The sequence below is a fragment of the Pan paniscus genome, chromosome 10 (assembly GCF_029289425.2).
Source record: "Pan paniscus chromosome 10, NHGRI_mPanPan1-v2.0_pri, whole genome shotgun sequence".
Lineage (NCBI taxonomy): Eukaryota > Metazoa > Chordata > Mammalia > Primates > Hominidae > Pan > Pan paniscus.
In genome coordinates this window covers 97517065-97540478 of record NC_073259.2, presented here as the reverse complement: position 1 = coordinate 97540478, position 23414 = coordinate 97517065, and the positions used below count along the sequence as shown (strand labels likewise).

The 23414-nt window shown below is 41.8% G+C and overlaps 2 protein-coding genes across 15 annotated transcripts in view; one reads left to right on the top strand and one right to left on the bottom strand.

Moving 5' to 3' along the window:
* POC1B (POC1 centriolar protein B) overlaps positions 1-23414 on the top strand; it is a 125016-nt gene that overhangs the window by 12357 nt on the left and 89245 nt on the right. For 10 of the 14 annotated variants that reach the window (XR_004665770.3, XR_010108854.1, XR_004665769.3 and 7 more), the window contains exons 3-4: positions 16823-16994; positions 22045-22224. Coding sequence is in view for 9 of the 14 variants with exons in the window: in XM_063593187.1 (XP_063449257.1) it covers positions 16823-16994; positions 22045-22224 (352 nt within the window). In the remaining 5 variants the exon portion in view is untranslated. The remainder of the gene's footprint in view (positions 1-16822; positions 16995-22044; positions 22225-23414) is intronic. The other 4 variants (XR_010108855.1, XM_063593185.1, XM_008977064.6 and 1 more) reach the window with 1 other exon arrangement.
* On the bottom strand, positions 11185-15305 carry LOC100974591 (centromere protein C-like). Its single transcript, XM_034936311.3, is given in 3 exon segments — positions 11185-11687; positions 11689-13116; positions 13118-15305. Coding segments are annotated over 3 exon segments (2838 nt in total). The 5' UTR covers positions 14069-15305; the 3' UTR covers positions 11185-11228.

The window sequence follows — 23414 nt, the reverse complement described above, 5'->3', positions numbered from 1 at the left end:
CTATAAAGCTAGTAGGCAACAGAGCCTAGTAGTGGTCCCCAGTCTTTTTGGCACCAGGGACTGGCTTCATGGAAGACAATTTTCACAGCAGGGTTCACACTCCTATGAGAATCTAATGCCGCTGCTGATCTCACTGGAGCTGGAGCTCAAGCCTTAAGGTTTGCTTGCCTGCCGCTCACCTCCTGCTGTGCAGCCCAGTTCCTAATAGGCCATGGACCAGAACCAGTTCGCAGCCTGGGGGTTGGGGACCTCTAGCCTAATAGAGCCTGGTTTGAGTCTGATTTCAGAACCATACCCTTTTCCATTAGGCCAGTCATCCCTTTCGCAGAGGGCCACATTAAAGTTTAAACAAACAGTAAAAGCCTGTTAAAGTATTTTCACAGGGTTTGCAGAATCTGAGCTGTACTTTAGAAGTTTCTGTTGAAAATTACATAATTTTAACATTGAAGTTGTTACTTCCCCCTCTATTTCCTTCAAGGTTATCCTGTCATTGATTCAATCCTGTAACATGTGGTGTGCTTGTACAACAAATGATGGTAAAGAACAAGTTAATCTTTCCTTTTTTGACTGAATAGAAGCAGACTGAAATTTGAACTTTTTAGTTACTTTCCCTGCAGTGAAATCATAATAAAAGTTTGCCAAGAATTCTTTTTTTTTTTTTTTTTCCAAATTCTTGATGGCAGCCTATGTGGTACTTTGTGGAGCTTCTCCTATTATAGCTTAAAAAATTACTAAATTTATAAAAGCTGAAAAATTACAAAAGCTAAACTAATTTAGTGTATACACTGAGAGGTAGTAACAGAGTGCAGTGTTTCTCAAATTTCAATGTGCATCAGAATTCAGTGAGAAACTTGTCAAAAATTTATATTCCCAGGTCTCACCCCAAATAATGTATAATTTACTAGAAATAACGTCTTTTTTACAAGGATCCCAGTAACTGTAATGAAGATAATTCATAAATTCCCTTTGCTTTGAGAAGCACTGGTTTATTGGTTAAAAGCCTAGGCTTTGGAATCTTATAAAACTGGGTTAAAAATTGAGCTCTTTTCACTTTTCATCTGTATTACCTTGACCAGTTACCTAACCTCACTAAGCCTCGTTTCCTCTTCTGTAAAATAGAGATAATGATATTTATCTGCCTTGTTGTTAGGATTAAATAAAATAATACTTATAAAGGCGCCTAGTCTGGAGTACAGTGATGCAGTTACAGCACACTGCAGCCTTGACCTCCTGGTCAAGCTCCAGCCGCCCGCCTCCCTCGTCCTCTGGAGTAGCTGGGACTACAGGCATGCACCACGAAACCCAGGTAATTTTTTAAATTGTTTGTAGAGAGCCTCGCTATATTGCTGAGGCTGGTCTTGAACTCCTAGCCTATCGTAGTCCTTCTGCCTTGGCCTCTCGAAGCACTGGGATTACAGGCATGAGCCACCGTGCCTGGGCTTGATACTTATGCAGTATTGAAAAATACTAGGCCCATGGTACCAATTCAGTAAAGGTTTCTGTTGTTGTTATTGCCAGTCCTCAAAGACATGTGAAATTTGAATAAATTAAATTCAATTTCTTCAGCTTGTCATTACTAAAGATTACTTTTTAAAGCACCCACAGCTCCTTTAGACCCAGCTTATACTAGCAAGCTAATTACTTAGTATCAGCTAGAAAGCAAATATGCTTAGTTATTTCCTCATTCAAGGCAAAGGGATTTTAAGTTAGTGCTGTCAGTTAATTGTATTATTATGCAGTGCTTGCATAGTACAAACTACTTCTGACCGTATTACAGTATGAAAGTTTGTCTAGTCAAGATTGGAATATTGTCTTTTTATTGTACAACCCTCTCCCTCACTTCCATCTAGGTTTATTGTTGTTTTGAGACAGTCTTACTCTGTCACCCACGCTGGAAGGCAGTGTTGCGATCTCAGCTCACTACAGCCCCAATCTCCTGGATTCTAGTGATTCTCGTGCCTCAGCCTCCCAAGTAGCTAGTACTATAGGTGCACGCCACCACGCCTGGCTCATTTTTGTATTTTTAGTAGAGACAGGGTTTCACCATATTGGCCAAACTGGTCTCAAATTCCTGGACTCGAGTGATTCACCTGCCTTGGCCTTCCAAAGTGCTGAGATTACAGTGAGCCATTATGCCAGGCCCCATCTACGTTTATAGATGTATGTCTGGGGATTGCCTTTTATTTTTCTTTTCTTAAAAATATTTAGAAATAACTCATTCTCACAGATTTCTTTAGATTTCCCTATTTTTCCCCCAAATAAAGCAGTCTGGTGTTTCTTTTGTGACCCAAAGGCAAGCATGAACCTGGAAATGCAGCATGAAGTACAAAGTCATGGCACCAGGTAAAACTAGAAAGCTGAGTTTATTTTCAGTAATGGACTTTATAGTAGGACATAATGGAGGTAGAAAATACAGAGAAGGACTTCTGAAATAAGTGAAAAATCCAAGGATTTCTATATGAAGGTAATCTGAATTATCAGGAATTTTTTTTTTTTTTTTTTTTTTTGAGACAGAGTCTCACTTTGTTGCCCAGGCTGGAGTGCAGTGGCACCATCTCAGCTCGTTGCAACTTCTGCCTCCCGGAGTCAAGCGATTCCCCTGCCTCAGCCTCCCAAGTAGCTGGGATTACAGGTGTGCAACACAGTGCCTGGCTAACTTTTTTGCATTTTTAGTAGAGATGGGATTTCACCATGTTGTCCAGGCTGGTCTCGAACTCCTGACCTCAGGTGATCTACCCGCCTCAGCCTCCCAAAGTGTTGGGCTTACAGGCGTGAGCCACTGCACCTGGCCAGTCAGGATTATTTTGAATATGGAATGAAAAGGCCTGAGAGGGAATGTATTTCAAATGTACAAAGTTATCTAAAATATGTACTGTTTGGCCAGGCATGGTGGCTCACGCCTGTATCCCAGCACTTTGGGGGGCCGAAGTAGGCAGATCACCTGAGGCCAGGAGTGTGAGACCAGCCTGGCCAACATGGTGAAACCCTGTCTGTACTAAATACAAAAAAAATTAGCCAGTGTGGTGGGCACCTGTAGTCCCAGCTGCTTGGGAGGCTGAGGCAGGAGAATTGCTTGAACCCAGGAGGCAGAGGCTGCAGTGAGCTGAGATTGTGCCACTGTATTCTAGCCTGGGCGACAGAATGAGACTCCATATCAAAAAAAAAAAAAAAGAATAAAAACATGTTTCTTCCTCCAGTGACGAAACTAATTTGTTGCTGAAAATATCAATAGCAAAAACTGCAATTTTGCACAACCTAATAATTGTAAAACTGGACAAAATATATGTGAGTTAGCTATTTTCAGGCATTGACCTACAGAGAGTGTGAAAACTATGATCTTTGCAAGAAAGAAAACATGCAAGGTGATGATCTCCTTGGCTTTCTTCCTGGGAGCACTTTTCCTGCTGTACAGCAGAGAGGTAGAGCAGCCTCAGAGTAACAGCCTGGCTGAGCTCAGGATGTGCAGAGTGGGAAACTGTGAGACTACCAGGGATCTCTCACTGCTAGACTGAGAGCTGAATGATACTAATGACCATGCAGGGCTGGATGTCTAGGTCTGTAGCTCCAACAAAGAGGAAATCTCTCTGAGCACTTCAGACATTGAGTTGAGACACCAGAAAGGCCAGGTCTTTAGGAATCAGGACCACACCTGAAAGAAAGGGCCATGCCCTAGGACTAATTTCCAAGCTCAAGTAGACCCATGCTACCAAAGAACAAAAGGAAGTGTACAAGAACAAAAAGGAGCCACCTATAATTTAATTGCCTCCCAGTTAAAAAAACGAAACAGTCTGGGCGTGGTGACTCACACTTGCAAACCCAGCATTTTGGGGGGCCAAGGCAGGCAGATCACTTGAGGCCAGGAGTTCGAGACCAGCCTGGACAATAAGCTGAAACCCTGTCTCTACTAAAAATACAAAAAAAATTAACTGAGTGTGGTGGCGCACGCTTGTAATCCCAGCTACTTGGGAGGTTGAGGCACAAGAATCACTTGAACCCGGGAGGCAGAGGTTGCAGTGAGCCAAAATCGCCCCACGGCACTCCAGCCTGGGCAACAGAGTGAGACTCTGTCGCAAAAAAACCAAAACTGAATCCTGAACTCTAGTTAGTGGGATTGTTTTTGCAGTGGTGTGGTTCCATGATTCTGAAACTACTGTTTGTATTTTAGGATTGAGCAAAGATATATTGAGCATGGGAGCCAGGTTTCTTATTGTGGGAAAAGAGAGTCACAGATAATGGAAAAAAGGAGGGCAAGAATGTATTCTGTGGTGTTAGATTAGAACTCATGGTTTTTAATACCTATATCAATTGACATACCTATATATAGGTAGATAATAGCTTTCTATTTATAGCTAATTTCTTAGTTCTGCCCGTTGAGATTTCTGTCTTACTCCTTAGCTCTGTTCACTGACACACCAGTAGCAATAAGCAAACATTGTGCCCAGATATTGGTTTCTAAATACCATTATCCATTAAAAGAAATCAGAGCTTTTGGAGGGGAAAAAAAAGGCCCATTTCAGGGCTGGAGCAGGAGAAGTACATCTTAGAACATCTTGTAATTCTAGAAAATAAGGGAGTATTTGAAGAATGGAAATATATCAAAAGGACACAGAGGCCAGCTTTTAAAGGGGCTTTCATTTGCCAAATCTGGAACAATTTGAGAGTCAAAATAAATGACAGTTATGGATTATAACCTGTTGAATTAAATAATCTATGCATTCACACTGATAAAAATAAGTAAATGAGTAAACAGATAAATGGAGGAAAATGGATGGTTCTTCCTTACAACAGTAAATACATTTTTAAAATATTCATTAACTTACTAATTAAACATCAATTAAGTAGTAAATCATAGAATGATGGGTTAGAAAATTATGAAAGGATGCTAAAATTAGTGTGTGACAGTTTGGTGAGGAAGACGATATTTATATAGTCTTGTCTCTCCATCTATTAGTCTGTTCACACACTTCTATAAAGAACCGCCTAAGACTGGGTAATTTATAAAGGAAAAAGGTTTAATTGACACATAGTTTCACATGGCTGGGTAGGCCTCAGGAAATTTAGGATCATAGCCTAAGGGGAAACGAACACATCCTTCTTCACATGGCAGCAGGAGAGACAAGTGCAGAGCAAAGGTGGGGAAGCTCCTTATAAAACCATCAGATCTTGTGAGAAATCACTCACTATCATGAGAACAGCCCCCATGATCTAATCACCTCCCACAAGGTCCCTCCCCCAACACATGGATTATAATTCAGATTACAATTCAAGATGAGATTTTCGGTGGGGACACAGCCAAACCATATTATGCTACAAGTTACTAATTAATTCCAAAGGGAAAAATAGTAACTTTACATGGTAGAGGTAGGATCACCTAAACCAAGCAATCAAAGTAAACATCAACACTATTAGGACAAAGAGACATCATGTGCACCCTAATATGATGCACTGCTAAGGGTACAACTTAACTTTTGTGATATTCTTGTCAAAATTATATCTTCAATCTAATAAAATTAACAAACATGCTACCAAAATAACAAGCCTATAGTCTTCAAGAACATCAAGGTCAATAAAGACAAAGAGCAACCTAAGAACTCTTCTGTAATTTTTCTGTAAGCTTAAAATTATCAAAATAAAAATTTACCAAAAATAAGAGGGAAAAGGGAATGAGGCAGCTCTAGGTATTAACAAAACATTGTCTCCAACATATATCATGCTAAGTAGACTGAGGAAGCAAGATAGAGAGGCAAAATGCAGAATAGCAAGTATAATATACTACCATTTGTATAAAAAGCATATGAGAATAGACACACACATTTGTATAAGCACAAAGGATTCCCAAGAAATTAGTAATGCTGGTTGCTTCTGGGAAGGAGAACCAGGTTGCCAAGGACTAGAAGGAGATTTCATTAAATGCTGTTTTGTAATGTTGGAATTCTGTAATATTGAATTCTGTTTCAGGTACACATATTACCAATTGAAAAGATATGTAAGATAATTTGTAAGAAACAAAAAACTGGAGACAGTAACATTTCTTTTCAGAAAATAGTGTTCCAGACAGAGCCTCTTAAGTAACTGCAGCTGATTTTGGTCAAATCAATGAGTGAGAAAGCTTGAGTTGACTCAAGGAAGTTATTGGTACTTAAGGTGACACAAAGACGGGTGGCCATTTGGACATTGTGTGACAGACAAAGAGCAAACATGTTTTCCATTTGTTGTTCTTTGTTGTCACCTCCAGAGACAAAGCACTGACCTAGGTAAGCATGGGCTTTGTTCTTTCTTCTGCCAACAGGGATTTCTTGAAACAATGGATTATTGTTATAGAACATAAATAGTTTTTTTAAACTGGTAGATTACTAGTTAATGTTCTCCCTTAATTTCCTCCCTTTTGACATTTTATCTCGAAATAGACCCATTGAAGATGAATGGTACAAGCTTTGACATTTTAAATTATGTGGTAATGTTTATATAGGGTGTGGTTTAATGGAAATGTATGAAAGCAAATTCCAAGTTGACACAGTACAACACTGACATCAATAACCAAATACATTTTATTATCATGGTATTAGGGTTTGGTAGGACAGTTCTTTCCTAAGAAAGAAGGTTAAGGAAGTAAAGAGGGAAATTCAATGTTGGTTTTCATAGTTTTTTTTTTGTTTTTTTTTTTTTTGAGACAGGGCCTTGCTCTGTCTGGAGCAGGCTGGAGTGCAGTGGCGCAATCGTGGCTCAGTACAGCCTCTATCTCCCACCTCAGCCTTCCCCACCCCCACAGAGTAGCTGGGAATACAGGTGCAGGTCACCATGCCCAGCTAATTTTTTTGTTATTTTTTGTAGAGACGGGGTTTCGAGACGTTGCCCAGCTGGTCTCAGACTTCTGGGCTGAAGTGATCTGCTGCCTTGGGGGTCATAATATGTTATATAATATATATTAACTCCCTCCTATTTTCTTCTGACTCCATGCCTTTCTGGCTTTGATCCCACTTTCTTGAGGAAGAAAACACATGGACAAATTCTGATGTTAGGAATATTTTAAGTATATATCTTCAATATTATTTATCCAGGACCAAAGTAAGTCCTGATGCAGGAAATGAGTGAGTTTCACAGCTTTCTGAGCCCCTACTCCACCCAGGAAACCCAGCTGGAACCTCCTCTCTCTTGGGCCCAGGGCCAGCTTTATGGGCATACCTCCTGTACAGTTGCACAGGGCCCCATGCTTAGTTTAATGCTATGAAATTCTTAATTATTTTCCTATAAGAGCTTCACATTTACGTTTTGCACTAGGCCCTGCAAATTATGTAGCAGGTCCTGATCAGGCCTGATTTTACTAAACCTCATTTGACACACTTGTCACCCCCTCTTGGAATGCTCCTTCTCTTCCTGGACACCACAATGTCCTTGTCCTCTCCCACTTCGTTTGTGGCTCCTTCCTTTGCTCTTCCTTATCTGAACGTTAAGTGTCCTCAACCTCTTCTTTATCTGTACTGATTTCCTCAGTGATCCCATCCAGTTTACAGTCTTTAGTACTTTCTCTAAGTTACTACTAACAGAGAAAACTTTAGCAATAATAGCTACATTTGAGTATTTTTCATGTGGCAGGCATAAATTGCAAGTACTATTTCCTTTAATACTTTTAACACCTCATTTTGCAAATGAAATGTCCTGGGCACAGAGAGGTGGAATAACTTGCCCAAGGGCACACAGCAGTAAGTGACAGCATGGATTTGAACACAGTGAGTCTAATTTCACAGGGTGTTCTTTTAACCACCACACTGTACAGTCAGAACCTCTCCCTGGGCTCCAGGGGGGGTATATCCATCTTCCTACTTGACATTTTCACTTGTATGTCTAATTGGCATCTCAAATTTACTATGTCCACCCCAACCTGTATCACTTCAGATCTCCTTTTCTGGTCTTTCTCATCTCATTAAATGGCACTAAAACTCACTTCAGTGCCCAGGCCAAAATTCTAGCATCTTCTCTTTTTCTCTCCCTCACATCTAGTCATTAGCAAGCCTCACAGACCCTACAGTATATCTTGATTTTGACTCTTTCTCCTCCTTCCAAGGCCCGCAGCCTAGTCCAGACCACTGCTTTCTCCTGACTGCGTGATTGCAGTAGCCTCCTAATAGATCTGTTCCTTGCCCCTTGTAGCTTCTCCACACAACAGCTAGAGTGATGTTTTCTGCTTTTTCCTAAATGTTTTATTGAAGCATTGATATGTTCCAAAAATTGCACAAATCATATAACTGTAAAGCTTGATGAATATTTAGAATGTGACCTGCTTATTTAACCAAAACCCAGAGTGAGAAGCATAACATTACCAGCATCTCCGGAAGTCCCCTCTTGTGTTCCCTTCTAGCCATTATACTCCCTCCCTGCCATCCACATAATCACTATGTTTGCTTCTAACTTCATAGGTTAATTTTGCTTCTTCTTAAACTTCATATAAGTAAAATTTAACACAGTAGGTATGCAACATGAATATATCACTATTTATGTATTCATTTTACTTGGATAGTTGGGCTTCTAGCTTTGATCTATTGTGAATAGTATTGCCACAAACATTGCACATGTCTTTCGCTAACCATACATAAGAATTTCTGTGGGTATATTCCTAGGAGTGGAATTGCTGAATCAAATACTAAGTATATATTCAGCTTCAATAGATATTTCAAAATAGATTTTCAAAGTGGTTATAACAACTAGTAGTATATGAACATTCCAGTTGTTCTACATCCTCACCAAGATTTGGTGTTATTTATCTTTTTCATTGTAATCATTCTGATGAGTGTGCATGGATATCTCATTGTGGTTTTAATTTACGTTTTCGTGATGACTAATGGAATTGAGCACATTTTCATATGTTTATTGACCATATGGGTATCTTCTTTTGCAAAGTGCCTGTTTAAGTCCTTTGCCTATTTTTGTTGTTGTTGTTGAGTAGTAGCCTTTTTCTTATTGATTTGTAGCATTCTTTTTAAATTTTATTTTTTTTGTAGAGATGGAGTCTCATTATGTTGCCCAGGTTGGTCTCAAACTCCTGGCCTCAAGTGGTCCTCTCACCTTGGCATCTCAAATTGCTGGGATTACAGGCATGAGCCACTGTACCTGGCTGATTCGTAGCATTCTTTATAGATTCTGTATATGCACACTTTGTTATGTGTTGGATATATGTGTTGTAAATATCTTCTTTGCCACTTGGTGGCTTGCTTTTCTACTTGGTTAGTGGTATCTCTCAGTGAACAAAACTTCTTAATTTTTGCACAGTACAAATTATCATTCTTTTCCTCTATACTTATTAACGTTAATGTCTTTTTTCTTTCTTTTTTTCTTTTTTATTGATCATTCTTGGGTGTTTCTCGCAGAGGGGGATTTGGCAGGGTCATAGGACAATAGTGGAGGGAAGGTCAGCAGATAAACAAGTGAACAAAGGTCTCTGGTTTTCGTAGGCAGAGGACCCTGCGGCCTTCCGCAGTGTTTGTGTCCCTGGGTAGTTGAGGTTAGGGAGTGGTGATGACTCTTAACGAGCATGCTGCCTTCAAGCATCTGTTTAACAAAGCACATCTTGCACCGCCCTTAATCCATTTAACCCTGAGTGGACACAGCACATGTTTCAGAGAGTACAGGGTTGGGGGCAAGGTCATAGATCAACAGCATTCCAAAGCAGAAGAATCTTTCTTAGTACAGAAGAAAATGGAGTCTCCTATGTCTACTTTCTACACAGACACAGCAACAATCTGATTTCTCTATCTTTTCCCCACATTTCCCCCTTTTCTATTCCACAAAACCGCCATCGTCATCATGGCCCGTTCTCAATGAGCTGTTGGGTACACCTCCCAGATGGGGTGGTGGCCGGGCAGAGGGGCTCCTCACTTCCCAGAAGGGGCGGCTCGGCAGAGGTGCCCTCCACCTCCTGGATGGGGCGGCGGCCGGGTGGAGGCGCCCCCCACCTCCCTCCCGGATGGGGCGGCTGGCCGGGTGGGGGCTGGCCCCCACCTCCCTCCCGGACGGGGCGACTATCCGGGCGGGGGCTGCCCCCCACCTCCCTCCCGGACGGGGCTGCTGGCCGGGCGGGGGCTGCCCCCCACCTCCCTCCCGGACGGGGCTGCTGGCCGGGCGGGGGCTGCCCCCCACCTCCCTCCCGGACGGGGTGGCTGCCGGGCGGAGACGCTCCTCACTTCCCAGATGGGGTGGCTGTGGGGTGGAGGGACTCCTTACTTCTCAGACGGGGCGGCTGCTGGGCGGAGGGGCTCCTCACTTCTCAGACAGGGCGGCTGCCGGGCGGAGGGGCTCCTCACTTCTCAGATGGGGCGGCTGCCGGGTGGAGGGGCTCCTCACTTCTCAGATGGGGCAGCCGGGCAGAGACGCTCCTCACCTCCCAGACGGGGTCGCAGCAGGGCAGAGGCTCTCCTCACATCCCAGATGGGGTGGCGGGGCAGAGGCACTCCCCACATCTCAGACGATGGGCGGCCGGGCAGAGACGCTCCTCACTTCCTAGACGGGATGGCAGCCGGGAAGAGGCGCTCCTCACTTCCCAGACTGGGCAGCCAGGCAGAGGGGCTCCTCACATCCCAGACGATGGGCAGCCAGGCAGAGACGCTCCTCACTTCCCAGACGGGGTGGCAGCCGGGCAGAGGCTGCAATCTCGGCACTTTGGGAGGCCAAGGCAGGAGGCTGGGAGGTGGAGGTTGTAGCTAGCTGAGATCATGCCACTGCATTCCAGCCTGGGCAACATTGAGCACTGAGTGAACGAGACTCCGTCTGCAATCCCGGCACCTCGGGAGGCCGAGGCTGGCAGATCACTCGCGGTTAGGAGCTGGAGACCAGCCCGGCCAACACAGCGAAACCCCGTCTCCACCAAAAAAATACGAAAACCAGTCAGGCGTGGCGGCGCGCGCCTGCAATCGCAGGCACTCGGCAGGCTGAGGCAGGAGAATCAGGCAGCAAGGTTGCAGTGAGCCGAGATGGCAGCAGTACAGTCCAGCTTCGGCTGGGCATCAGAGGGAGACTGTGGAAAGAGAGGGAGAGGGAGACCGTGGGGAGAGAGGGATAGGGATAGGGATAGGGATAGGGATAGGGATAGGGATAGGGATAGATGTCTTTTTTTCACAAAAATGAATAAATTTTTTATTTTAAAACATCACAAGTAATTACAAAGACAAATGTCCCAACTATACAAACTTTTTCACATATACATATATACACACATATATTTAAGGTTGGTTGATCTTTCATCTTTTTATCTGAGTAAAAAGAAGAACACTTTCCTCATTCAGGAGATTTTTGATGTTATAATAGTTACCTGAAGGAACATAGAACGAATCCCCAGTACTTATTATATAAGGTATTTCGTGTAAAGTACACAAAAGGTCACCAAAGTTAACATAAAAAAACAATATATCCTGGCCAACATGCTGCTTTCCCTTTTCTTCTTGTGGTCTTAATACCAATTTCCCAGTAGAAAAAAAGGGTGTATCCAATGTGTTATATACCTTCAACTCACCATGCTTAACAAAAAATTGATATGTATCTTGTGGCCTTACAAGATCCATGAGAATAATCTCTCTTGTTTCTGGGTCCTTTACCATTGCTGGCTGCAAAGGATCTCCAAGAGGTATACCTAGATTTACCATTAAGCTAGTCTTTCTTTCATCGTTATCAAGACAGATCCTTTTCTTATTAGATTTTTTTGTCGACTTTTCCAATATTTTCTCTTGCCTTCCTTTTAGACGATATTTTGCCTGGAGATAGTATTCCACTAATCACAAATCTTCCTGATGGCCTTCCTTGATAATCTATTTGCTGTCCTCGCCAGTACTCCAAAGGTTTCAAACGTGTTCTCTTGGTCCTGCGAACATTTGGTGTGTTGGAGGGCAATACTAGTTTGTGATGGATTCTGTTCTTTGGTATCACTTTAGATCGTTTTGAGTCATCTGAACTTCCAGGAACTTCCTCATCATCCACATCATTATTATTCTTTCCAGACATTAAATAATTATTATTGAGCCTGGAAGGTCCACTTTCCTCTAAAACTGAAGTCTTATGCTCTCCAGAATCCAAGTTTGACTCTGTTGGTGTATTACATATATATCCACTGGTCTGAGGCTTTAGGGGAACATTCTGTGCAGTCATAATATTATCTTCATTCTTTGAGCTTCCTGTAGATCTAGAACAATCCAGATTTTTCCTCTTAGCCAAGTCTGCCTCATCACTTTCCAATGGCTCACTCAGCAAACAACTGGAAATTTCATCATGACCAATGATACCTCCAGAACCTTTAGCATTTAAAAACTTCTGTACCCTTTGGCTGTCTTTAGTTGCTGTCTTCTGCCTTTTAAGTGGAATAGTTTTTTTCCCAATATTCTTAGATGACTGATTTGTTTTCTTAGCAGATTTTTGCCTACTGTTGGGATGCAGTGGTAATTCATTTCTTATTGAAGAATTGCTATAAACAGGACTCTCCTCTGATTTTACCACCCACCAATTAGACGGATGCCTGGAAATTCTTCGACTTCTCGTGACAGTTGAAGTCACTTCTTCAGACACAAGTTTGTTCTTGGACTCACTAGAAAAGCGCTTCTTTTTAGATTCTTCCTTATCTTTTCTAGTGCTACTTTTCTTGCTTCCCACAGGTGGCATCTGTTTTTTGGAAGCACAATCATTTCCCATCTCTTCACGCTCTTCCATATTTCTGTCTGAATTTCTTTGAAATTTGTCTTGGGTAATATGTGACATATGTATGTTTTCATCTTTAGTCTGTCCCACATCGAGCTGTTCTTCAGCTGGTTTAGCCATAAATTTTCTTCTCTGTTTTTGTTTTATAGTCCTTTTGCTTCTAGATGATTTTTCTGCATTCTTGGAATACATTTCATATTTTGTAGATCTACAGTCATTTTCTGTTTCACCTGTCAAAGCATAACTTGTATCCAGTACTGTTTTATCAGAGGGCTGAGATGTCTCTACTAGGTGAGGTTTATGGGAATGTTTGTCATTTGCCAAAGTCTTAGCTAATATATTATGATGCTTTGCTCTTGACTTTCTATCTTGAAGGAGTGCAGTGCTCTCAGCCGGGGATATGGTGCGTTGTTTCAGAGGCCCCGCCTTTCTTGGTATAGTAATCCCAAGATCTACTGGCAAAACTTTGATCTGACTCATCAATTATAAATTCATCCTCTATCAACTTCATATCATCGGGAGGACACGAATGAGGTGGAGCAATTCCTCCATGCCTAACAATGGGACTGGATTCACTTTTTCGTTTTACTGTTTCTAAAAACAATGTTGAAAAACTTTTTTTAGCTTGTCATTAAATTTCATATTCTGAATGTCGTATTCTATTCTGAGATGATCCTGATGGTTTTCTTTCTTGTCCTTCTGATGTTTTATCCTCTTTATCTGATACTTTATTATCTATTTCTATTTTCTTTAAAATAACTTTATCTTCAAAGTTTAACCTTTTTTTGGTTTTAAGTGAAACCTCTGTACTTGAAGGCAGCATATTTACTGAATTTTCAAAAGTGTAAGTCTCTCTGTTTTGGGCACTAGATGGAATAACATTTTGCGATACAGATGTTTTTGCATCCAAAAGAACATAAGGTGAGCCAACAGATAAGTAAAATTCTTCATCAGCTTCACTGTGATGATCATTTATGTTTCTACTTGACATTTTTTTCGAGTCAGGTGTATTTTTGGAACTAACATCAGTTGCCAGAATTTTCTGACGAACTTCATGGGCCTGAACTGATCTGTTGGTGGCTTCACTTGGTTCTATAACAAACTGCAGAGAGGCTTCTTTCTTCCTTGAAGAAAGTGGAACTGACTTTGGATGTGATTTCTGGCACTCTTTGCTTGGTGACTGAATACAAGTGTCTTTTATTTTGCGTGTTGAATTAAGCACTGATTTTGTAGAATTTGTGCTAAAATCATTGGCAAGACTTTTTTCTTCAAAACAGTCTTGTAAGATTTCCAGAACATTCTGGCCTTGCTCTGTGTTAATGTCACGTGCCCTGGAAGGTCGACAAAATCTTCTTCTGTAGCCATTTTTGAGATGATCCAGACCCGACGCAGCCATGTTCCGGCCCCGCTGAGCCAGCGCAGGTGTCTGAGGTGGAAGCCCACACAGACCACAGCTCCAGGAGGCCGAGCAAGAAATGAATCGCCGGACTACCAGGCGGCGGCCAAGCAACACCCTTAAGATGAAGGCGATGGCCACCGCGAGAGCTGCGATCCGGAAGGCGTGCGCCAACAACACTTCCCGGCCATTGGCTCCGCCCTCAACAAACACGTTAATGTCTTTTTAAAGCAGTGTTTGCCTACCCCAAGGTCATGAAGATATTCTGTGTTCTCTTCTAAAAGCTTATTGTTTTACGTAACACATTTAGATCTGTTTTCTACGTGGAATTAACTTTTGTATGTGGTATAAAGTGTAGGATTCAAGATTAATTTTCTTCCTTATGAATATCCAGTTGACCCACCACAATTGTTTTATTTTTTATTTCTTTCCATAATTTAGTGCCCTCCTTTGAGAACACAATTTAAAAAAAATCCTTTCCTTATTGTCAAAGTGGCAGTGTTCTTAAACCAGATCATGAGATTGCCCCTGCTCAAAATCTAGAGTAGTTTCCCATCGCAGGTTTTTTTTTTTCTTTCAATAATTTCAGCTTTTATTTTAGATTCAGGGAGTACATGTGCAGGTTTGTTACATGGGTTTACTCCACGATGCTGAGATTTGGGGTACAATTGATTCCATCACCCAGGTAGTGAGCATTGTTCTCAATAGTTTTTCAAACCTTTCCCCGCTCCTTTCCTCCCTCTTCTAGTAGTCCCCAGTGGCTATTGTTGCCATCTTTATGTCTATTGTACCTACTGTTCAGCTCTCACTTGTAAATGAGAACATACGGTATTTGGTTTTCAAAAGTTCCTGCATTAATTCGCTTAGGATAATGAAACATTGCACTTTAGAAGAAGAAGACACACCTCCCACCATGGCTTCTCCTCCTCCATCTGCCCCCTTTTCAGCTTCCCTCCCACCGGTCTCTTCTCTCCTGTCTACTATGGAAACGCTGACCTCCTTGTCATTCCTCATTCTTCCAGGTGCTTTTGCACAGGGATTCCTGTGCTCAGAGCACTCTTTATCCATGTCTCAGCCAGGATCGCTCCCTATTTCACTCACCTCTCTGCTCAAATGTCCTTTCCTCAGAGTGGACCACCCAATCACCCCACCTAACATTGATGAGTAAATAATATATAAAAGTTTTCTGTATCTGTGTATTATTAATACTGTCTTCCCTACTATGTGGTTCTTTGAGAGAAGGGATTGTATCTTATTTGCTTTTGTGTATCTCGTTTGCAGCATGATACACAGAACTCAAATAGTGTCCTGAGTTTATTACATATGATAACTCATCAGTTTCCTTGCTTTGTCTGCATTAGCCTTGGGTAATTCTGACTCTGCTATAAATCTTTAGTAATTTGGATAAGCTCTGGTGGAATATTAACTTTTTGTATTTTTTTAAAAAGGGGGTGCTAAGCAGTATTGTAGCTGAACTCACTTTTAACTGTTTTACATGGAAATAATGCATGGGCTGAGCCCAAATGAACTTTGTATGTTGGCAAAAGAACATAGGTTTCAGTGACTTTATATAGCCAGGCCCTATGTTTCTCTAACAGTGATACTAATTGTGTTCAAATTTATAACATTACATTTTTTTCTAAGCACTCTACAATCCAGATTTAGTGATTCTCATTGACCTACTTCCTATTATTGGAGCCATTCTAGGGCTACGTGCATATAATAAAATTTGTTTTTTAGGCAAGAGTTAGATCTACCTTTCATTTGTTTATTTGTTCATTCTTTGTCAAGTCAGTTATTTCCACCATTGATTGCATTTTTCCTTTTTGTAAATCCTTAAACTATTGTCTGACACACACGATTCTTTTAATTCTTTTATTAATCATCAAATGCCATTAAATTATAGAGCAGAAAGAGACTAATAAAATCATCTTATCCAGCTATAAAAGTATTACTGGATCAGTTGATACAATATAGTTGCTATATTAAAATATTGCATCTTTAATAATCAGCTTCATGAAGCTGCTAACTGTGCTATGGGTGTGTTAAGAGACTATCTTAAATCTTAGGAAAAACACACTGAAGTATTTAGGAATAAAGATGCTGTGAGTTGCATAACTTACTCCTAAATGGTTCAGGAACAAAGAAATACGTATGTGTTTGTGTGTGTGGGTTTACGTGTGTTCATGCGCAAGGAGAAACAAGTACAGAGCAAATTACAAACCAAATGAAGCAAAACATTAACAAGTAGATTTGGGTAAAAGGCATATTAGTGTTATTAGTACTATTCTTGTAACTTTTCTGTAAGTGTGAAATTATTTCCACATAAACAGTTTGAAAAATTATCTCATCCATCCCTCTCAGGAAAAACATTCAGTCCTCATGACATCATGACACAGAGGTTAACTAGCTTTCCATTACCCAGAGTTAGAAACAAAACTGACTCTTAGTCCCGTGTACCCTCTGTTACACTGTGCTGCGGCCTTCTAGTAAATAAAGTTATTGAGCGCTAATTGAATACGGGGGCCAGTCATCCTGCTGTGTGCTTACATAGGACACAGCCAAGCTTGCATATTAGTGATGTAGTTTTGAGTACCTTTAAAAAGTAATTTGGCTATTACCTGGGCAGCCTTACAACCTCCAGCCGCTCTATTACCTGGATGCCTTGTTATTAGATATGCTGCTCATTGTAATGAGACACACCTATGTTTGCATTTTAACAAACAGTGGTTTTGTTCTTCTATTTCTTGATAGCTACTGCTTCTTGGGATACCTTTCTCATGCTATGGAATTTCAAGCCACATGCTAGAGCTTACAGATATGTGGGTCACAAGGATGTTGTAACCAGCGTGCAGTTTTCTCCACATGGAAACTTATTGGCGTCTGCCTCACGAGACAGAACCGTGAGACTCTGGATTCCTGATAAGTAAGAGAAACAAAGAAACACTTGATATCCTTTGGATTTGGAAATGTGAAAGAAAGCTGACCCTGGCTGCTGCTCATGCACTGCTGCCTGCACTGTTATTCTCAGTCACATAAAAGGCATGCTGCCCTTGTGGTAAAGTCAAACTAATTCATACAATTTTTTTCCTCAAAATTATGTCTTCTTTTTGAAAACTATTTCCTACCATGGAAATATGCTTAATATGTCTAAGTTTTTTTGAGGGAGTAGTGGTAGCTATCCATCCCTTTGTAGATCTGAGGTAAGCTTTAGACTGTCTCCCCAGAATGATACACATCAGTATGTATAACCAAAAATTCAGTTTATTAACTTCCTAACGCCCGTTCATGGATCCTTCAAGGGCCCTTGGATCCCTATTGAAAACCCTGTGCCTTTGATTTGATTTGTATCACTCATTATCGGGGTCCAGAATTTTCTTGTTAAAGAAAATTTCTGACAAAAGTATAAATCATTGAATTTGTGTAAGGTCATATGTGTTATAACAAATCTCTGTAACGAGACTTTTCAAACCCTAATAGCCCATCTATTTTAAGTAACTATTGAGCCATGATTTTTAAAAATGTTTTTAAGCTTTAAAGTATGTAAATTTTCAAACATACATGAAAATAGAATGAATAGCATCACTCCCCTGCCTCATATTCCCATCAATCAGCTTCAACAGTTGTCAGGATTCTGCCCATCTTGTTTCATCTACACCTCCCCTCACTTTTTCCCCTGGAGTATTTTTAGAAAAAATCCTACATATCATTTCCCCCCATAAATACTTCAGAGCAGAGATCCCCAACCCCTGGGTCACTGACCAGTACCAGTCCATGGCCTGTTAGGAACCAGGCCAGAGCTCTGCCTCTTGTCGGATCAGCGGCGGCATTAGATTCTCATAGGAGCACAAACCCTATTGTGAACTGTGCATGCGAGGGATCTAGGTTGCACGCTCCATATGAGAATCTCATGCCTGATGATCTGTCACTGTCTCCCCTCAACCCAGATGGGACCATCTAGTTGCAGAAAAACAAGCTCAGGGCTTCCATTGATTCTACATTATAGTGAGTATGTAATAATAATAGAAATAGGGCTGGGCACAGTGGCTCACGCCTGTAATCACAGCACTTTGGGAGGCCAAGGCAGGCAGATCACCTGAGGTCAGGAATTTGAAACCAGCCTGGCCAACATGGTGAAACCCTGTCTCTACTAAAAATACAAAGTTAGCCAGGCGTGGTGTCACGCACCTGTAATCCCAGCTACTCGGGAGGCTGAGGCAAGAGAATTGCTTGAACCTGGGAGGCGGAGGTTGCAGTGAGCCGAGATCATGCCATTGCACTCCATCCTGGGCGGAAAAGAACAAAACTCCTTCTCAATAATAATAATAATAATAATACGAATAAAGTACACAATGAATGTAATGCATTTGAATCATCCCAAAATCATCCATCCTTCCCCCTGACTCCCTGGTCCCATGGAAAAATGGTCTTCCATGGAACTGGTCTCTGGTGCCAAAAAGACTGGGGACCACTGCTTTAGAAGATAAGAATTTGAGTATTTCCTTGACCCTGTTGTGGCAGGATTTGACTTGTAGTCTGTGACTATTCAGGCCCAGGCACTCCCAAATGAAGGAAAGCTCATGGGCATTCCCATGCCAGTGGGTGCTTTTTTTCTGCCACCACCCAAGGGGAACTCTATGCTGAGAAATCTGAATATATTCCAATGGTAGTGAAAACTATTGAAGAGAAGTGACATGTTATAATGGATGGCAATGTAGCAGGGAATTTTAAGGGAGAAGGAACTAGTTTGGGGTCCAAGAGGAGAAGCATGTTCCAAAACCCTTAACTTTGGGAATTTAGAACTAGCTTTTTTACTATCTTCTGCACAGCATAACTTTAGTCTCCCTTTACTAATTCAAGGAAATCTCAGTGAACAAATTGTATAAGGGTAGATGAGCTAAAAGCTCACTGAGTCATTAATTTGTCATAACTCATCTAAATACAATGATTAGGCTTGTGTAGGTGTCCCTAGTTTCTCTTTCTAAATCATGTCGTAGTAGGGACAGAGCAATAATGGTGGATCGTGGCAACGGGAAGGAAGATGATGTGTCAGTTATCTATTGCTGTATGACAGTCACAAAACCTTAGTACTTACTACAGAAACAATGATTTGTCACATTTTGTGGGTTGTCTGGATGGTTGTTTTGCTTATATGGTGCAGGCTGAGATTACTCATGCAGCTTCACAGTTCTTTTGCTTATATGGTGCAGGCTGAGATTACACATGCAGAGGAAAGATGGGCTCTGTTCCTCATTCGTATGCCTGGGGCCTTGGTGCGGGTTGTGGCAATGGCGTCTTGGTTCTCCATGTGCCGTCTCTCCAGCAGGATAACCTGTAGTTTTCTCACAGCATGACAGCTGGGTTCCAGGAGAATCAAAGCAGAAGCTGCTAGACGAATTAAGAACTAGGCCCAAAACTTGCAGTGTCACTTCTGCCACGTTCTGTTCCTCAGAGTAAAGTCACAACACCAGCCCAAAGGGAGGAGAAATAAACAGACTCCACCTCCTTTGAAGCAGAGAGACATGCGTGTACAGGGATGAGATGAGTCACAACACCTCCTCTCACAACACCTCCCCTCAAAAGTCACAACACCTCCCCTCAAAGGGAGGGGAAATAAACAGACTTCACCTTTTGTGAAGCGGAGAGACATGCATGTACAGGGATGAGATGAGTATTGGCAGCCATATTTGCAGATAGACACCACAGCTGGTGACCAGAAGGCTAAGAAAGAATAGGGAGAGGCTGGGGGCATGACTCGCACCTGTAATTCCAGCACTTTGGGAGGCTGAGGCAGGAGGATCACTTGAGGCCAAGAGTTCAAGACCAGCATGGGCAACATAGCGAGACCCTGTCTCTATAAAAAATTAAATAAATAAATAAAATTAGCTGGGCATGGTGATGCACACCTATAGTCCTAGCTCCTCAGGAGGCTGAGGAGGGAGGAGCTCTTGAGCGCAGGAGTTTGAGCTGCAGTGAGTAGCGATTGCACCACTGTATTCTAGCATCTGTGACAGAAAGATAACACGTCTCAAAAAAATAAATAAATAAGAAAAGAATAGGTAGGAGCAAGCCTGAAAGCAAGTCTGGCTCAGAGTTGGTCACAGTGGGCAGTCAAGAGAATTTAGCTGAAAGGGCAAGTAAATATGTAGGAAGGAGAGAGCCTATATTAAGTTAAGATGAGGAACTAGAAACCAGTTAGGCACCAGCACAATAAACATAAGGCACTCCTATCTTGGTTTCTTCTGTGTTTCCTGTTGAGACTGGATCCAGTGCTTGGTTTAGCCTACGGCTGAGAGGACAGCCTTTTAGAAAGGAGGCAAACAGAACAGCCTGCTGGAGTGCAGAGTGCAGAACTAAAAATCAGGGCAGATTTTGATGATACTGATGGTCTGTCTCTTAGCTTCCTGGTCATTGCAGATGCCTTTTCTTTTCTTTGTTTTCGCTAGGCATTGTACTTGAATTCAGGCCAAACTATACTCCTGATTTCCACTCATGAAATTTACCCTTGAAACTTCACTGAGCTAGTCCCTGGATGCTCCCTCCTAATTTTTGTTTAATATGTATTTCAGTTTTTCCTGAGTAATATCATATGTCAGGTGATGGAAATTTATTATAAAGTTACCTTTCCTCCCTACAGACCACTGGAAGGGTAAGCCAGGTTGGATCTACAAGCCTTTATTGACTGTTCCAAGTGGAATTCAACGTGTATTGAGTTCTTTTTATGTGCTTGACATATTGCTAGATGCTAGTCTTATAGAGATGAATAAATCATCATTCCTGTGCTTCAAAAATGTGCTGCTTAAGAGGAGACAAATCGTTCTTTAGAAAGTCACTGTATAATGTAGTAAGCAAAATCGTTGTAGCAAATAGGGAGCCATTAAGCCTGTCTGGCTTGGCCAAGGGGGTCTGGGGATGGGGAAAATAGTCCAGCCTGAGAAAGCAGTAAGTGCAAAGGCAGGGGTGTGTTTGAAGGGCTGTGACTGTTCCGAGTACAGAGTTCAATGTGAGTGGCAGGATACCTCACCAAAGCACTTGGGCATTGTGCTTTCTTTTGGAGAAGAGCCAGTGACACATTTACGCTGGGATTTACATGCTTGGAGTTACGCTCTTAGCAAGGTAATAAGCACAATATGTAGGTGACTGGCAGGGGACAAAAGATTAGAGCAGAGAGACCAGTTAAGAGGCTTTTGCAGTAACCTAGGTGAAGGATGTTGAGGATATATTTACCTTAAGGCAAGCAGAGCCGACATAGAAGAGGAGGATTCAGAAGATATTTAGGAAGTGAGGATGATATGGTTTGCTAACTTACTGGATGTGGGAGAGGAAGCAGGAGGAGTTGAGTGTGACTTCCAGGCTTCTGGCTTGGACACAGGCGGATGTCACGCTGACCAGCCAAGGTAGCAAAATACAGGATGAGGTGCAGGTGTATGGGAGATCAGTGTGAACATTTGAACATCTGAGACACATATATTGTGGCCAACTAAATTCTGTTGCCTGATGTTTTTCAAGCATTTATGACAATTTTCCCCATAGGGTATCTTGAGTATCAATATGATTTTCTAAATGGGAAAATTGCTGAGTCCTAGATACAATGTAAGGTGAAAATGCCTTGGCAACTTGGGAACACTGACACAAAGTAGCGTTTATCACATATCACCTTGTAACTCCAACACTATCTAGCCTGCTCCCATTTTAAGGTTTTCTACTTCTCAAATGCCTCACATTATTTTCTCCATCTTTTGTTTTTCTATTCTCTTCTTTTCTACCCTTTAGTTCTCAACACCTGAAATTTCATGGAAATTTCAGTGTTGACGAAGAGTACAGTACAACATAGCCCTTTCATACTTTTGTTAGGTTTTACAAGAGTTAAACCATTTTATTTAAACTATTTTATATGTTTCAAAGTCTGTATTGTGATTAAGTATTAACTATAATTAAATCAAATGAGTTATAAATATTAAACTGTTTATTTCCAGGAGAGGAAAATTCTCAGAATTTAAAGCTCATACAGCTCCAGTTCGAAGTGTAGACTTTTCAGCTGATGGCCAGTTTCTAGCTACAGCTTCTGAAGACAAATCCATAAAAGTATGGAGCATGTATCGCCAGCGCTTCCTGTATTCCTTGTATCGACATACACACTGGGTACGCTGTGCCAAGTAAGTGCAAAAAATTTCATATTAAGATTTCCACATATTTTTTCTGCTTCATGTTTGCCCCCAACTTCCAGAGAAAGGGTTTGAGGACATATTCATTCATTCATTCAACAGATATTTGTTGTGTGACTGCTTTGTGCGGGAACAGTAGTAAACAAAATAGTGAAAATCCTTGTTCTTACATTCCAGAGAGACAGACAAACAAGTAGGAAAATGGAGCAGGTCAGATGGCAGTAAGCACTATGGAGAAAGAGCTGGGTTAGAAGGGGGCGCGTAATTTTTTTTTTCTTTTTTCTTTTTTTTTTTTTGAGACACGGTCTCACTCTTGTTACCCAGGCTGGAGTGCAGTGCTGCCATTACTGCTCATTGCAACCTTGACTTCCTGGGTTCAGGTGATTCTCCTACCTCAGACTCTGAGTAGCTGGGACTACAGGCATGCACCACCATGCCTGGATAATTTTTTGTATTTTTAGTAGAGACAGGGTTTCACCATGTTGCCCAGGCTGGTCTCAAACTCCTCAGCTCAAGTGATCCACCTGCCTTGGCCTCCCAAAGTGCTGGATTTTCCCAGCGCTTTTATTACAAGGGGCCTATAATTTCAAATGACATTCAGGGAATGTCTTACAGAAAGTGTGACCTTTCTGTAAGAAAGATGTCCAAAGGGTGACCTTTGGACAGAGATGTAAAGGAGGGAGTGAGGCTTGAAGAAATTCAGGAAAGGAATGTTCTGGATAGGAGAAGCAAGGGCAGAAGCCCTGAGGCAGAGCCTGGTGGCTGTATGAGGAAAAGCACAGGTGAGGGTGGGTGGGGATGTAGGAGGGGCCCCAGGGAGGCTGGCCAGGTCAAGAGCAGCACTGACTTGTGCCCTGGGTGAGAGGAGATGCCAGTGTAGTGCCCTCCTCTCTTTGACCTACATTTTGCTGGAATTGCTCAGACTGCTGTGTGGAGAATAGACTGTCAAAGCCAGGCCAGAAGCAGGGAGACCTTGTTAGGAGGCTGAGCAGTCCAGGTCCTGGCTTGGATCAAGGTGGTGGCTGTGAAGATTGAGATGTGGTTGGATTTTAGATAAAGTTGGAAGTTACAACTGGCAGTACGAGCTGTCACATCAGATTTGACGCAGCGAAGTCAGGAAGAACTCCAGAATCTTTGGTAGCAGTCTCTTGGCAGGTGAATGCTATTGTAGGTGTTGTTAC